Source organism: Spea bombifrons, chromosome 5 (assembly GCF_027358695.1).
Source record: "Spea bombifrons isolate aSpeBom1 chromosome 5, aSpeBom1.2.pri, whole genome shotgun sequence".
Lineage (NCBI taxonomy): Eukaryota > Metazoa > Chordata > Amphibia > Anura > Pelobatidae > Spea > Spea bombifrons.
This window is the reverse complement of record NC_071091.1, coordinates 92,244,573-92,262,458: the sequence shown is the minus strand read 5'-3', so window position 1 is coordinate 92,262,458 and position 17,886 is coordinate 92,244,573. Positions and strand designations below refer to the sequence as shown.

The 17,886-nt window shown below is 35.0% G+C and overlaps 1 protein-coding gene across 3 annotated transcripts in view; it reads right to left on the bottom strand.

Annotated features, from left to right (window-relative positions):
• The window catches only part of RALYL (RALY RNA binding protein like), a 250,074-nt gene that overhangs the window by 64,673 nt on the left and 167,515 nt on the right, over positions 1-17,886 (bottom strand). For 2 of the 3 annotated variants that reach the window (XM_053466729.1, XM_053466730.1), the window contains exon 3: positions 1,286-1,361. In XM_053466729.1, coding sequence (XP_053322704.1) covers positions 1,286-1,361 — 76 coding nt within the window. Of the gene's footprint in view, positions 1-1,285; positions 1,362-17,235; positions 17,398-17,886 lie in introns of those variants that run through there. The other variant, XM_053466731.1, reaches the window with a different exon arrangement.

The following is a 17,886-nucleotide window of genomic DNA, read 5'->3' as shown; positions in this document are numbered from 1 at the left end:
TCTGTATTTGTGGGAGAGGTAACTGGAGCTGCTTAAGTCCCTCTTGGGGTCCCCTCCTTCACGGTCACGTGTTTTACGTTCTCTCTCTCCGAGGCATTCCTTTTCTCACTGCTTGGGGCGGTTTCCAGGCCAAGGGTGTCATCTCTTACACGCACCCATGTATGCATTCAGCTCATCGCATCCACCACCATTACTCGGATCGCAGAGCAGCAACCCTTGACCCGTTGCTCGCCATTTCACAACAGGCAGGGCTAAGCACCCGAGTTCGAGCTGTTCTAGGGGAGGTCAAGTGATTTTTGTTTCACAACTTCTGGGCATCACCAGCAGGCGGGCGGACGCGGGATGTAGGACAGGAAGAGGGTTGTTTAGCAGGATGTGAAGGGAACGGGGGGGAGATATTGTTATATTACACATGAGATGGGAGTCTCTGAAAATGACATGCTGTCAGGTTTTCAAACTTTGTCTGGGCACTAGATGGCGGTCCTATTGAGCTTCACAGACAGCTGTATTATTGTGGTGCAGAGGAGGGGGTTTGGGGGTCATTTGCCAGATATTTCTTATGCTAGGTTTTTCTATGTTCCTTTACTGTTCTACACCTGCTGACATTCAATATCCCTTCTCCTGTGCCCTCAACCTTCAGGACAGGTCTGTCACCTGGACCATTTTGCATTATGGGATTTTAAGCACCTCCCTCCCCGAAAAACGGTAGTGGGGATGGGGGGTGTTGTATTAAGACTTTACACGGTACATTAAACAACTAAACTCCTGTTAGGGGTCTTGAGCCAAGGGTTTTTCACAAGGGTTGTATCCTTACCTGACTACTCTTTTTGCAGATTTACATTCTCTACATGGAAATGTTCACATTGTCTATCACCATAGACAGTAAGTTCAATAAGGCTGCTGATTCTCTCATAGTTTAGCTTTCAGGGTTTGTGCCCACCCCATAAACACACTTCTCAAGGGTATAAGCAAAGACAGAACAGCTAGTGCCCCTAAAATACTCCTATAAAGGGAGATATGTTCAGATCTTTATCAGATATATTAGACCCTTGAGAATATTAAACCTGAGAATATCAGATTAACGATCTATCAGTTGTTTTCTAAATATTTTATTTGTTCTACATTATTCATATGCATGTTCAGTATGAAACTTGTGTGTGCTTTTGTGTGTGTTTAGTATACCACATAAATAGAATATATATAAACATTTGTATTTATTTATTGTACTAACAGCATATGCTCAATAAATGAATAACATAATAAATAATAAATAACAGCCAAATACCTATACAAAGAAGAAAGTGGTCTCTTGGTTCCAAGTTTTGGTCTATATGGTTTAGGCTCTCCTGCCATGTTGATGTCTGTAAGGAAATAAAAAAAAACATTAATAGTTACAAGAGTGCATTAAGTTGCTAAGACATTTTTCAGTAGTGAACACCTATATTTAATAGCAAATGTGTATCAGTTGCCTTCCTTACATTATACATTTAGTATACATTTAGTATTAGAAATGGGATACTAGTGTAAATTCTGATTTATCTGGCTGAGAACATTTCACTGGGACCACATTTGGGACCAATTCATACAAAAATAGTATCTAAAATCTGGTTTTACATTAAAGTTACATGGACATTTATTGACAAAAAAAATGCATTCGTTTTAGCTGTTGCCCTCAGATAAGGTGTTCATTTATTGTGACATGCAAATTAATAGCAGTAAACTCTTGTATGACACATCACAGTTTTTAGCTGAAATCAACTACTGAGAAAACAAAGCATTGGATGCCAGAAGGATGAACATTTCAGGTAGGATCGTTAATACTTCTTTGAGGGATTTATGTTAATCCCTTAAAATAATCTCAAAGATTATCCTGGTGTTTAATTAATGCATTGAGTTTTGTTCTTAATATCTAAGACACAGTTAATGTATGTATACATTATATTTATTTTTATTTGGTTCTATTCACTAAACTGTAAGTGTTTGTGAGTTGGCAAAAAAGTTACCCCCTGGTCTGGTTTGATTTAAAAATGTTGGCCCACTTTTTTCTATATATTTTATTTGCAGTTTCATAAGTTTTAAGAGGCACAAGGTTTTTAGGTAGTAATTGCTCTTATTAAGTCAAATATGTTGGCATATGTGTATTGGGCAAGACTGTATTGTGCCCATAGTGTGTTGTTACACTTGCCGTTGTTACACTTGCCATCAGTAAGCAGACAAAGATAACCTGAGTAAACACAAAATGCAGTTTTTAAATGATTTCATGTACAGAAAGAAAAATGCTTTCCAACCCTACCATGCCCTATGTGAAAAAGTAATTATCCCCTTAGTTACTAAATAAACCAATTAACCAAATTTAATTGTTAATGTGTCCAATTTCATTAGACACACTCAGGCATGATTAATGCTTGTTGAATCAATAAAAAAGTCATACAAAGTGAAGTAGGATAGTAGGTCTTTAAAAGAAGCACATTATAAGCAATCTGTCACGTACAAGTAAATAGGAGACACCGTAGTCAGGTAGGACTCCAAGACAGAACAAGTTCAGACAAGCCGAGGTCAGGATTCCGGAGAGCAGGATAGCCGATAAACGTAGCCGAAGTCAGGATTCAGGAGATCAGGATAAACGATAAACAAGCCGAGGTCAGGATACAGGAAAACAACGTAGTCAGGGGAGCCGAGGTCAAACACAGGAATCAGGCAGGTAAACGCTATCTGGGTGCTAGCACAAGGCATAGACGACCATCAGAAGGCAAAGGTGAAACTGCTCTGAGGGGTTTAAATGGAGAACCGCGGAGGAAGTCTGAATCTCCCATCAGCCCCTCATGACATCACTTCCGGTGTCTGTGACTCGCGGCCATCTTGTGGATGGCGTAATCTCCCTTCATAAATTCCTCCAGTATGTGAGTTCGCCACTAGAGGTCGCGCATGCGCAGCAGCAGGACGCCGTGTACCAGGAGGTCTGCCTCTCCTGCGCGGCACTTCAGAGGAAGGCAGCGGAAGCGGCCTTGCGGTGGAGGGGGGTCTCCCTCTCCCTCGTGGTGGCTGCTGCGGAGGTGGCCGTGCAGTGGGGGGTCTCCCTCTCCTCCGTGGGGGCTGCTGCGGAGGTGGCCGTGCATTGGAGGGGGGTCTCCCTCTCCTCCGTGGTGGCTGCTGCGGAGGTGGCCGTGCGTTGGAGGGAGGTCTCCCTCTCCTTCGTGGCGGCTGCTGTGGAGGTAATCGTGCGTTGGAGGGGGGTCTCCCTCTCCTCCGCGGCGGCTGTTGCGGCAACGTGGGAACCGAGGACAGGTGAGTAACACAATCAAAAGAAATTCAAGAATAGATATGAAACAGTCATTGACATCTATCAGTCTGTAAAGGGTTACAAAGCCATATCTGAGGCTCTGGGGCTCTAGTCAACCACGGTGAGAGCCAATATCTACAAATGGAGAAAACGTAAAACAGTGGTAAACCTTTCCAGGAGTTGCCAGCCTACCAAAACCTGGGCAACTTGCCATAATTGATGGAACCATGAATTCTACTGCCCACCAGAAAATCCAGAAGGATAATGTCTAGGCATTAGTTTGTGAAATAAAGCTCAAACATAATTGGCTTATGCAGCAGGACAAGGATTCAAAGCATACAAGCAAGTAAAAAGAAAAAAAATGAAGGTTTTGGAGTGGCATAGTCAATGTCCTGACTTGAATCCAATTGAGATGTTGTAGCATGACTTTAAAAGGCAATACATGCTTGAAAAGCCACCAATGTGGCCTAATTAACCCCTTAAGGACCCTAAACCCATTGAAAACAATGCATTTGAGCCCGTACATGTACGGGCTTTGTCATTAAGGGGTTAAAACATTCCACCAAGAAGAGAGGGTCAGAATTCCAAAATACATATTTTGATTAACTCTTTACCTGCAATAAATTAAATGATCATTTAAATGTGGCAAATAAACAAAAATTGAAGAAATCAGTAATGGGGCAAATACTTATCCGCAACACTGTATTTTATATTAAATAAGGGAAATAAGAACAAACTGTTAAAAGGAAGATCATGAGTAATGAATTGGTAAGTACAATCTTATAAATTAAGAATGCCATTATATGTAGTGTTTGCTCCACTTGCAAATGTATGTTAGTGACCATGCAGTAAGTATGCATCTTTTTTGTAAAATAAGCAATACAGCAATTTATCAAACTAATGTATGATAACATGCTTCCTTAATTCGTTTTTTCTCCATGTTTTATTCATTAAGGAAACAATTCTAGAAACTCTAATACAATTTCTAATAACTATGTATATTTATTAATATACAATTTTAACAGTAGGAGTTATGAAATGCTTTTAATGCATGCCTTCTATTTTCTACATGATTCTGTACCCATGTGTAGGGTTGAAATCTTTAATCGAACACAGTTGATTTAGAGACGTTCTCTTTAGTACATGACAAAAGTAATATTTCTCGCCTGTACCTATAAAAATGTATTACACTGTATGATGTACACAGGGTCATGTCAGGATTACTGCTTGAAATGTCCTTGTATTTTACATTGACAAGATAAGTGGTGGTGATTCATGGACGTCACTGACCCGTTACAAGGATCTTGTGACTCATTATTCATATATTCATAAACTGTAGGCATATGACTGTGCTTACTGTACAACATCATCACTGGGCATTACAAAGAAAGCAAATGCTTTTAAATGTCTTATTTAAATATGACCAATCCACTTTTTTTAGAGCAAAGGAGTGAGAGACTCTCCTGTGTGCCATTGGAAAGAAAAATGTCTAGCAGTGTATCAGACCTGGAACTGAAATGTAATTCTTATTTCCATCTGCACAAGGGAACGCACAACCCTGATGTACACTGTAACCTTCATGGGCCTTGTCAGGCTGAAAATGAGAAGCAAAATTTTGCTTCTCACTGAAATGAGAAGCAATTTTTACCTCATGAGCACATCTGGGAGCACATCTGGGTCTGACCTGGAGATTGCCGGGTAAGCACTGCTTCACTGGTTCTCCGGGTCAAGACCCGAATCCTCCGGGTCTCGGGAAAGGGTTCTTGACACGCCCCGCTCTCCGCCTATTTTTCCTTTAAATGGGGGTGTTTCCCGCTGCCATCAGCAAGACCACCCACCAACGTCAGCGGGACCGCCCACCGACGTCAGTGTGCAGTCCTGGCCGCGTCCCGCAAGGGAAGGCTCCGGGTAGCCGGAGCCCAGAAGTTCCCAGGTATGTCCATGAGCATACCTGGGAACTTTTAGGGAGTAGTTCTAGTTCTGCAGAATACTCCTATATGCATTTTCCCTTCCTCTGCTATTCTATCCGCAGGAGAAGATATGTTCGGACAAACACAAGGATGAACAGAAGCATGTGAGCACCTTCCAAAAGGGCTACTATTCTTTTCAGTTGAGGCACTTTTCTGTCACTGATTGGCTGTTTTATTTAGTTATACATTTATACTTATTTATTTATTCTTATTTTTGAAGAATGCATCAGTGACAGTAAACTGTAAAATGTTTGAGTTATCAGGAAAAGATGTCATTAAAATCTATTTTTCTATGTTTAACCTAATGTCTTCTATGTTCTATTGATGAACATTTTTTGTTTAGCTATGGCGTCACTTCAACAGTCAGTATTTTGTCTTCGCTTTAAGGCTGTTTTCTTTTATTACTTATTCTTGAGCTTATACAGTGGTTGCTAAAAATACACAGCATTTTAGTTTTTTATGATTTATTCAGTGCATTTGCCTGCTCTTTATCCCACTTTATTAACGTCACTCCATATATTGTTTTATAAGCTAATTTTCAAAGCAGACGGCACTATGATCCCTTGTACTGAAAACCTTCAATGCTTGAATACTGACTTTTTTGTTTGCTTTCCATACAGCTAGTATTATGTATTCATCACAGCTTTCATTAATTTCGAAGGAACATTTTAAGACCGAAGAGACTATTAGATGCTTCATGCTTGGGTGGTAGCAAAGAAAAAAGCTTTTCTATTCATGTTTGTTGTTATAAGATTATCCAAAACTATTTCTTCACACTACAACATTTCGTATTTAATAGTTACACAAACTAATAATTGCACAAAACCATCTCTGACATACTTTCAGCCCTCACTGTTTATGGTACAGAAAAACTATAGTAATATCTATATTTAATAGATCTGTAGAAAGACAGTATGGCATATGATATGCTTTCCCCAAAGTCCCCTCTTCAATAGTTTCTCTTCAAAAAATACGTTATACAATGTCTTCTTGGTCCATCGGTCACCATGGAAGTGGTCAGTGGCTTCTCCTGTAGTTGAGGTGATGATGCTGTGTTGTTGTTCAGGCCTTGTAGTCCCCAGATTAAGTTAATTCATGTGCAGAATTGCCTAAATACCATTGAATCCTCAAAATTCCATCAAACATGGCAGCGACACCAGCGCTTTCACCAAATCAGCGACTATAAAGAATATTATAAACACCCCTCTATTATGACATGGCAACTCTGCCCCACAATATGCATTTTAACCCCCTATATGCCAGAGTGGCATATAGGGGTATAAGACATGTCTGGAGGCAGAGTGGCACATAGGGGGTTAAAAGGCATATCATGGGGCATTGTAGCACATAGGGGGTCAAAAGGCATATCATGGGGCACTGTGGCATATAGTGGGTTAAAAGGCATATCATGGGGCGCAGTGGCATATAGGGGGTATAAGGCATTTCTGGAGGCTGAGTGGCATATAGGGAGTATAAGGCATATCAGGGAGGCAGAGTGGAATATAGGAGGTATAAGACATATCTGGGGGGGGGCAGATGTGCATAACTAGGGGGCAGGTTGGCGAATAAAAGGAAATAAAAAAAATATATATTTTTCTCAACCATAGCTTTTATTAAATATGAAAAAATAGTTTACATAAATTAATATTTACTAGTAAAACTTTTCTTCCTATAGGGTCATCCTATATTCAGGCTTTTTCTTTTTTTCCTAAATTAATTTTCAGATTTTGGGGGGTCGTCTTATAATCGAGCATATTATATATATATATATATATATATATATATATATATATATATATATATATATATATATATATATATATATATGCACAATGAACACAATAAGCACTCGAGCTGTAAAACTAACATAGAATTACAACTTGCAGTAGATGTATGCCTGTTACATTGGACTTTATGCATAAAATAAAAAATAGGGGTATAAAGCTGGAATCCAGTGTGCATTTACTAAGAATACATATCATTTACTAAGAAACCATAACAATCCCTTTTTACATGCACTACAATAGTGATATGCTGCTATATTTATCCTATAGCTTGATCATTAGATACGCTTAATGCTAATGTAGCTTTTTTTTTTCATTTGCATTTTGATCAGCCTCCTGTTCTTAAAGGGAAAAAAATATGGAAACAGAAGCCCTACGTGACAAAAAGAAGTAAAGATATTTGCTTTACTGGTTCTGTTGTAATGACAACACAATGAATAATGATTTGCATAAGCCATAGCCAATGTACATTATAGCTTCAGATATCTACTGCATAAATATTGCTTTTCATATTATAATAAATATACTAGCTTTATTTTATTTATCCTTATACTAAGCTTTAAAACATACAGATTGTTTTCTATAGTACCGCTAGAAATGTAAAACATTCACATTTGTATTAGCTTCTAGACATTACGTGCTAATCTTTTCCACCAGTACTACCAACAAACAATTCCATTCAAGGTGAAGTTAAGCAGCTTACGCATGTTTCCTACAGACAATGCAAGACCTTGTTTGATTAGCTGTAGGACAGAACTGCAAATTGGGAATGTTCTTCTTTTGGATAAACCTCTGCTAACATTGCCTACAGTTTTCTTTGATGGAAAAGACAGACATTTTTAGCAACAAATCCATTGCGATACAGAAAACAAACTCTTGGATAAACCTTCAATCTAGATCAGTGAATCCAAGAGTTGGATACAATTCTAACCATCTATCCCAATGAAAATGTTCAACTTCTGTAGAAAAAGACAACTGGGTATAGGAAAAGAAAATATTCTACTGGTGAATATGGTTGGTTCTTCCAATGAGGTCAGTCTCATCAGATTCTGAAAGGGTCTACAAAAAAAGCAGTGTAATGATCCATGTACCAACAGAACACACCAACATGAAAAGGAACACATTTACCAGTTAAAAGATTGAAGTATTCATTTTGTGAATTCCCACAATACTCAATACATTAACCAGCATGTTTTCTCATTCAATATATTATGGATCTACAGATGTCACAGTGTATTACTCTATTAGATCTAATTTTTAATGATGTTGAATATATAGTAAACAATATCATATATAAGTCAATAAACATATAACTCATTCATATAACATGTATATAGTAAGTTCCACAGAGGCTGCAAATGTAGAAAATGATGGTATAATAGAAGGCCAACTTTCTACTGAGAGTTGCTGTTAGTTTCTAGTGATACTTAAGTCTGTGAACTAAGATATACATACGATGCACCTCTAAGCATGTGCCCTATGGTTTCCTATTCTTACATCATTAATAATAACAAACATGTTACTGCAACTGTATCTTATTGGTTGGGTATGTAAGCAAGATAGGAACATGGCATCCTCAAGGCTATCATCAAAACTAGGTTGACCTTTGGCAAATCTAGAAAAAGCATATTTAGCAACTCGGCACCAGATGTTTTACTGCTCATATTTCACAGGGTTAATTTTCAGCATGGTCTAGTCAAGCTGATAACCAGGTTTATTTAAGGACATTTTATTTAATTTATCATACAATGCATCCATTGGCATAGATTAAGGAAACGTGCATTAGCTTTGATGCAACACATCTTCATACACCTTTTTTTCTACATTTTGAGTAATACAATATTTCAGTTCTCCAGCTGTGCATAGACCAACTCAAATGCATGCTCATTCACATGGCTCATTAATACAGACAATGTTATTCTCTGCTTAATGGAAATTTTATGGCTGGTAAGCACTACTTTTATGTTAATGTTGGTTAATTCCCTTTAGCATCAAACATGCTTGTCTGTTCAGTATAGCTGTGTGTTAAAATGGTTGTAAAATAAGATTAATGTGAGAGTATAGTTTATATTACTTATTATGGCCAAGTTCAGGCATTTGGGTTCATGACCTAAAAGGGAGGTAGGCAAGCCATGAGTGAATGGCTACATTTTCTTATTAAAACAGCCCTACCTGGTACAAAACAGCTGGTGGTTATGAATGATCACCTTTAATACTATTTAATGCATGTCTCTTTAATTCCTTTATGACAGAGGAGTGTCCTCAAAATAATGGACCTTCATGACGGAGGATGGCTCCAGGGTTATGTCACATCTGTGAGAGATCATCAGAAAGTCACAGCACCATTACACTCACTGTTTAAATTGCCATTTGGTTTCTTCTGTGTCATGACTGACACAACAGGAAACATCATACATTGTAAAAGAAGCCCTACAGGGTCTTACAGACTCTACTGAGGTTTCTAATGACCCTCTGCTGCTGATCATACAAGGTATGATATAGAAAGATTGCTGTGTGTTCAGCAGACAGTGAGATCACCGTGAGACGTGGGAGAAACAAGGTAATACTTCATAAAAAGTGAACAAATAATTAAATAGTAAAACTAGAATAAAACCATAATAAATACACACATATAGGACCCCATATAACGTTTCTATGCCATCTTAAGGAGTACCTGCTAGTTACAAAATATATGCTTGGTTTCTACAGTTCTATAGTCATGTTACTCTGCACTCTGACAAGAGAGTTAAAAAAATAAAAAAAACGTAATTTACATCACCACCCAGAAAAATATAAAAATATCCTTTGTTGACTACACTTAAAAAAACACCTATATATATATATATATATATATATATATATATATATATAATTTTTTATTTTTTTTAAAAAAAGTGCAAGGGAGCCTTTTGGTCCTTGTAAACATTTAAAGATGTAAGATATTGCTGCATTCATAAATGTTGCTTAACATAAACTGGGTATTTGTTTAGCAATGGCACCTATCCTATAGAAGAGATCCTAAGAGAAATTAATCATTTGCCTACCTTTTTAGGTAGGCAAGTGACTATGGTTTGAAATTACTATATAATTGTATAACTATGGTTTGAAATTAAAGCCCTGATTCTCCTGAAATAAAATGTATATAATTTGTCAATGAATGAGTACAAAATCACATAAAAGTGAGAAAAATGCTTTGGTCCATAAGTATAAAGTACATAGACAGCCTTGGTCCTTAAGAGATTAGGGCTGTAAATTTTATATTCAGAAAGACCCATAATGCGCAAATCAAAATTTTACTAGTACAATAAAACATGAAACATTAACATAAGCCTTAAAATCCAATCAACATTAATGACTGCTTTTATGTCGCGGGTACATAATATTGGTAATGCCAGTATCTGTAGGGCTTTGTGCCTAGTGAATGCATCTCAAGACAAATAACTACTAAAATAATGAGACATTAACTCAGTATCAGTAACAGTATAGTTCTCAGAATTTTTTTTTTTAATATTTTCATATGTTCTACAGCACTTCAGAAGGTTTTCAGCGTATTAGTTATTTCAATATACTGTACATTATTTTAAAAAGGTATAGAACAGAAATATATGAACATTCTCGCTGCTAACTTTTCATTGCTATTGCAGCTTGAATGACAATTCAGTGCTGTGTGTATTTAACAGCTCAAATTATTATGACCTTTTCAAACATTCATAGTATATCACATCTAAAAGTTATTATTATAGCCTTATTCCCTCCAGTAAAAAGCTGTATCTACGGGTTTTTTTGCTTTTTAATTCAATAAAACTATGTTCATTATGCACTTCAACATTCCAAATGTAGATGTTAAATTTGGAAGTCAGAATAACATCCCATCCTTTAGACAACCCCCCCCAAAAAAAAAAAAAAAAAAAAACTGATAACATATAACCTGGTATTTTTATCCACCACAGGTCATTGGGTTAATTTATACTTAATGATATCAATGGGGATTTTGACGGCTCAAGCCATGTTGTGCAGCAGTCACACGGCTATAAAGCAGTCTATGGAAAGTTTGCGAAATAAAAAATGTCAGAAGATAAAATGTAGACTTTTGCTGAAGCAATATATCACAATGTGGATAGTGTTTTTTTAAAAAGAATTTTCGGTAAACATTGGGGGGTTTAAGGGACATAAAATTATGTCTCAAAAGTGACTCTGTTGCATGGTCTTATCACCATAGCAAATGTATGGTCCTACTGTTTGGACATCCTATTCCTAACTCTCGAATCCTATAATTCAAGAAGAAATTGTAATCCTGGATGTATACATGTTGTGCTATACTCAAACTATTGTCAGCTTATCATTAGCTTTAGAGTCTAACCAACGTTTTCCATAACACTGAAGAATAAGAACGTTTTCTATCCTAAAATTGGTACCCTCACAAAAAAACAGTCTAAACATCAGTTGGTAACTAATGTAATATAAAATTCATAGCACATTATCCTTACAATAATAAATATGCAAAGCACCTGTTATTTAGCACCCAGCAAGTTAAACTAATATTTACCCATCCCCATTGCCTGCTGAACACCAGCCAAATCATGATTATCCACCTAGCTTTCCCAATCTACTAGCAATGTGTACAATAAATACTAATGTAGTAATTTACTGGTGTTCATGCTAACTACATTTTTACACTCTCTTGAGGCCTAAAAGGCAATGTGAAATTTGTTCTAGGTATAGTTGATTCTTACTTGATGGTGCTAGTAGATAATATATTGCATTATATAAAATCTATTTATAAGAATTCATTCATGATTGCTAAATAAGGAAGACAATACTGCAGTCATACAGCAAATTATAGAAAATATTACACAGAGCCAAGACAGGTCTTAATTACCAGACTTCTTTAATACCTAACACTCTATGAGCTGTTTTTATGGCATTGCAATAAAATTGTGTTCAGATGGTTTCATTGGGAAAATAAATTTAAGTTAATTAAATAAGTACATGTTTCTCAGGTCATTTATCAATGGAAATAATTGCACCGCAGTTTCTCTTCATAGCATATACATAGCAAGCTGTTATTTGAGGGGAAAACAGTTATTATTGTTTTATGGTAGTTTAAAAGGTGTGCTTATTATATTTTATTAGAAACCCAGTACAATACTTTACTATATTTTGACCATACAATATTTGTAAAGAAGAAGTAATGCATGAATGAAAACTACCAACTGTGTAATATGTAAACATTTGCCCATAATAATATTTAAAAATCTAACAGAAAGTATCAAATACAAGGGAAAGAAAAAATCATATACCTTAAGATACAAAACATTCTAATTCACTTACAAGTCAAACTGTAGCAAAAAATAGTGGATGAAATTTTGCTTTGACAATTGAAGTAAACACACTTAAAAATATCACCTCACCATGTAAAGAAATGAATAAACAAACAAAAAGAATGTTGAGGACTCTATGGCAAACTGTTATCCCTAGGTTATATATTCTATAGTTAACCATTTACTGTTTACCATGGGTTATAGTATATGTCACTATAATTGTATTACAACTTCTAGTGTCTCTCATAATTTTACTTATCACAAAATGTTATGGGAAAGTAGCTTCCATTGTCACTCCTCTTCTTTGTTGTCCTCTTAATACCATTAGCCTAGCGCATCCATGATGTTACCCAATGTTTCCATCATGCCTCTACTCACTTTGCCCATACACAGGGAACAAAAATTGGCCAGCCTCCATCTTAGTGCTGATTACATGTTTTCTGCAACTGAAAAATAGGCCTAGATCTGGTGTCCCTCTGTGTATTTTGTATGTATTCGTGGCCCTCTTGGTAGTTACTCTTGGTATCCTGTGGCCAGTCACAGCCTGACCATATACTATCCACCATCCCCGTGTCAGGAAATTCAGATGGTGAAAACTAAAAGCTACATTCAATCTTGTTCATAACCCATATAATTTTTTTCTAAAAATGTTTTAGATTGTATCAAACCCCTATACTGTATGTAATGTTTCCATGTTTTTCGTATACCTTGCTGTCTTTATAAAAATAAGTTTTCCTTATCCCTTAGTGTCTTTGTGAAAATACAGTAGTGAAAACACTTTTAAATCAATGGGAACCTAATTGTGGATTTATATATATATATATATATTTAATATTACAGGAAGCCACAAACCAATTGTTAAATATGATTATATAAAATTTTTAATGCATCGTTGATCTCAAAAAATGGTCTCTTGATTACACATCTTACCTAATGGAAAACAGGGAGTAAGGATTGATTAATACATTCTTTAGATTTTTAAAAACAGCCAAGCGTAAAGGTATAAAACAGTACAGAATGCATAAAGATCTACCAATCACTAGGTTAAATGAAGCATGTCATTAATGAGATCAAACATCAATACAAAGCAGCATACACATGCCTTTTATTCCCTTGCAGGGTCCGTATCGTCTACATAGTATAGTTATCAATCATGCAATCTAAATCCACCGATTAATTCTGGAACAAGACAAAAGAAATTACTTAAAATTCAGCATTCCTTTCAAATTTTCTGTTTCTTATGGGTCCCTTCTTCACATCTAAATCATATGTAAATATACAGGTAGTTCTATTAAAGTGTCATCCCATTAACAGGTATCAGGCCTACCATAGATTCCATCTCTTCTGCAACCAGTGTGACATCTATTTTCCTGTAGACATCTATAATGGATTCAATATGCAATAATAAAAAATCTATTGACAACAGAAAATCATGTGACCAAATATGATCATATTTATTAACAAAATAAGGTTTAATGTGAAGCACATCCAAGTTATTCTTTTAAAAATAAACTCCATATTGTCATTTGCTATGTATTGTAAAGTAATTAGATGATGCTGCCACTGTACAAGCTAAATAAGGAAAGTGGGCTTGTTTAAAAATATCTGTATGATGTGTGTCACTTTCTATTGTAGTGTTCCGTAAGTAAGGTGACACATAAAGGACTGGTTGCTGTTTATAAACGTAGCCAAATTTCATACAGTAAGTATGAAATCCATTATTGATCCAACGCTGCCACCATTTTATAGCAAATCACAAAGATTGCAAGTAGAGGTTACCAACAGGGAGCGTTTTCTCTTCTCCACAGATCTTCCACTCTTTGTATCTATATGAGGCAGGAAAAATGTACAGTGTGTCTGGGTTAAGGAGGATGAATGAAGAGGAGGCAGAATCAAGACCTGGGCAATGAGGGGACAAGGCCAAAGGTCTGCTCCTTCACTCATAGATTAAACACACTGTCCTGGAGGTTAAAGCAAAGATTTCACATATATATATATCATACTGCCACACAAAACACCATTTTGGAAAAAGTAAGCTGAGATCCTATAAAACTGCGCATTCACATAAGATTCAGGGTTAAAAACCAAATGTTCATAGACAAAAGTGAATTTGTTAATAATTTTTTTAATTATTTTTTTTAATTTGATATTTTTTAAGTGTTTTAGCAAATTGTAAAAATGATTATCTTGCATGTGCCGTTAAAGCATAAATACAAAATTTCTATGTAGAATTTTGAAGAGATGCCCCCCATTAAGTTTCAATGTCAGTGGACCAGGGAGAAGTCACCACATCTACCAAAATGTTATGATTATAATATGAAAATGTATGGTTCAAATGATTTAATTAGTAATAGTTTTACAATTTCAGGCATTTTGTGTCACTGTTGAACAGATACAGAACTGTTGAAAAATACAAAAAACAACAGTAATATTATATTGTTAAAACACACATTTCTGCTGATTCTGCTTGTGCGTAAGCACTGGTGACATAATACTGTACTATTACACTTGGAACATAGTCAAAAGTTGGTTCTCAATTGAGATGTTACCGGTTTAGTAGATGTATTAAGATTATTATGATGTTATCACTTAACATTAAACATTCAGGAACCAGGGTTTCAGCCCTTAGATCTACCAATGTTTTTTAAAAAGATATTCGGTTTGATCTTTTATGATCTGTTTAATATTTTTAAAGTCGTAACTGGTCAGCTATATCTTTCTAGTTGAATGCTATACCATATTTAAGTTCAACATCTTTTAATCTTTTTTTCTACACAAATTGGTTTTACAACAAACATTGATTATTTCATCAAAAATTAAAAGGCCAGCAAAAGAAAGTACTTAATCTTTTGCACCTATAGCATTGTAGAGGAAGACATTCATCAATACAGCGCTCATGAATTTAACATTAAAGCCATATATTCCATATTTTAGTAAATTGAAATAATTTTTCAAGACTTAGATGACCCTCATTTAATAACATATTATGGTAAAACATTCAGATTAAAGGCACACATATAGAAGACTCTTTGTGTAGCTACACAATAATTACACAAAAGTATCTGTTTGTATTGGTAATTGGTAAATTGGTAATTGGTAAATAATTTCACCTAGTGTCTTAATTGTACAAGGTTATACATATGCTATATAATATCCATACTCAGTCCAATCTAGAGGACAACTCAGTTGATTAATATTGCCTTAAATAAATTATTGCTTCATATGCATGCTATAATGACCACTCTAAAAGTTATGTAATTGGGTAATAACTGATATAATTTTTATTACATAATTATATAATATTAAATATACATCATAAGGTGTGATAACCTTTATTTGTTTATAGTATAAACAATTCATAGAAAATAGTGTTTCCTATTTTTGATGTCCATAGTATCAGTATGGGTACTCAATATAAGTCCCTACATGACCTATTATTCCTGACATCATTCTTGAAATCCTTGTGACAATATTATTTTGTTTCATATGTCCCTTGGTTACATGTTTATAAAAATGAGAGATGCCATCTTTAATCTTCACGTAGAAAAGGAAACAATATCTTTATTTTACACATTCGGTGAATATCAATATAGATCCTTCACTGTATTTTTGAACTTGCAGTGTTGCTGGAAGCATTAACATATACAAAAACATGATACATATTAATAAATGTTAAACATTTATACATATGCATTACATAACCAAAAAAAAAATCGTAAATTGTGTTTCTGCATGACATCATCTTGAGATTTAAATAAATAACGGGTTATTGTGTTGGGTATTGTGGGTACTTCATTTTTCCCCTTTGTCACACACATTATATATATCTAGATAGGTATACTGGGGTATGGGTAGCAAATGGAAGTGTTTCCTAAGGCCAAGAGAGCATTGGTAGGGGTTAGAGAACTAAAGAGAAGGGATATGTATGTGTGTGCCAGCATATTATTTATTGCCAATAAATTATTCATTTAGTTGCTAACATGGGCTATGAAGAACAACTGTAGCCCTCTTTTGATCCATAACTCACTCTGTTGAGATGCAGTTTTTTATTTTGCAGTTATATTAATTTTTGAAACTACTAATCACGTTGCTTTAAAAATGTGAATATTTGATAATCATTACTGGTCTTCTTTCTTCTTATCCATGACTCAATTGGTTAGTAGCAAATAAACACAGAAGTTCCAATTCTGAATTTCCACACTCTAAAAAAAAAAAGCCATCCTAGAACACACCTTAAATAATAGAAAATCTTTAATTACCTGCCTAGAGATTATTATAAAACATTGCATGGCTATATCTAGCATAACATATTACACTGCAAATCATTTTCGCATGTTAGGAATTATTGGATTAAAAATTACAATGCAAATGTTTTTTTTAAAAAATACTCAATACAAAATAAATACATACATTCTATACAAAATAAATAAAAAATATATTCAATACAAAATAAATGTAAAAAAAAATATATTCAATACAAAATAAATAAAATATATTTAATACAACCTAGCAGTGAGTAAAATTGACCATCAGTAAAAGTTTAAATATGTTGAACGATATGACGTGATTGTTCCTGTTTCATCGCAATATCTGTGGCACGAATAAACATAAAAATCCAACGTAGTGCTGATATTTTTATATAGTTCTCTGTGGTTCTATACAGCTGTTCATTTAACAAGGTTTCCATAGTAACAAAAAATTAACTGCTTTTTCCTTATAGCATCCTTTCCTCTATCTGTAATGCACGAAACCTTAACAAGTATTTTTTTTTCATACTGAGATGAATGTCATTTATTGATTCATTCCTTGTTTCACAGTGGAACGCAGAAATTACATTTCTCAGTTTAAATGGCAAGCATATAAATAGAAGATTTACTTACATCTTTGATTTCTGCGCTTGTTCTTGTACATGGTCATTCTGAAGACAGACGACTTTTCGGAAAGTAATTAATATTCTATTTTTGTTTGAGGGAAACACAAAAGGAGAGACTGTGCTTCTGCTTTGCGGAGAGACACTTGGCTCAGTAGTGATGGAAGCTACCCAGCAATTTTACACTGTGAGCATGGAAGAGACCATTCTCACAAAACAGGGGGGATGCTGGAGAAGGAATTACATCTATAAAATACATAGGAGCAAAATTGTGTATGTTATATTTATTTAGCATAACATACATTATATAAAATGTATATTAATTAGGTACACCAATATTACTCATAGTTGCCACGCAATATAAGGCATTTTGGGATGTTTGTTATCATAAATATGTCATGGATTATTAGACATCGTAACGGACATATTAATTATTTTTGCTGAAGAGATCAGCACCATTTTACCATAAACTCTTATATTTAATGTGCATGAATGTAAAGCATATATATATATATATATATATATATATATATATATATATATATATATATGGTACAGCCCTCAGCTGACAGATCCTAATGGCATTTAAAAGGCACATTTGCATGTTGTAATTATATAGTATATAACCTAATATTTCGAAGCAATTGCTATTTTAAGTAAA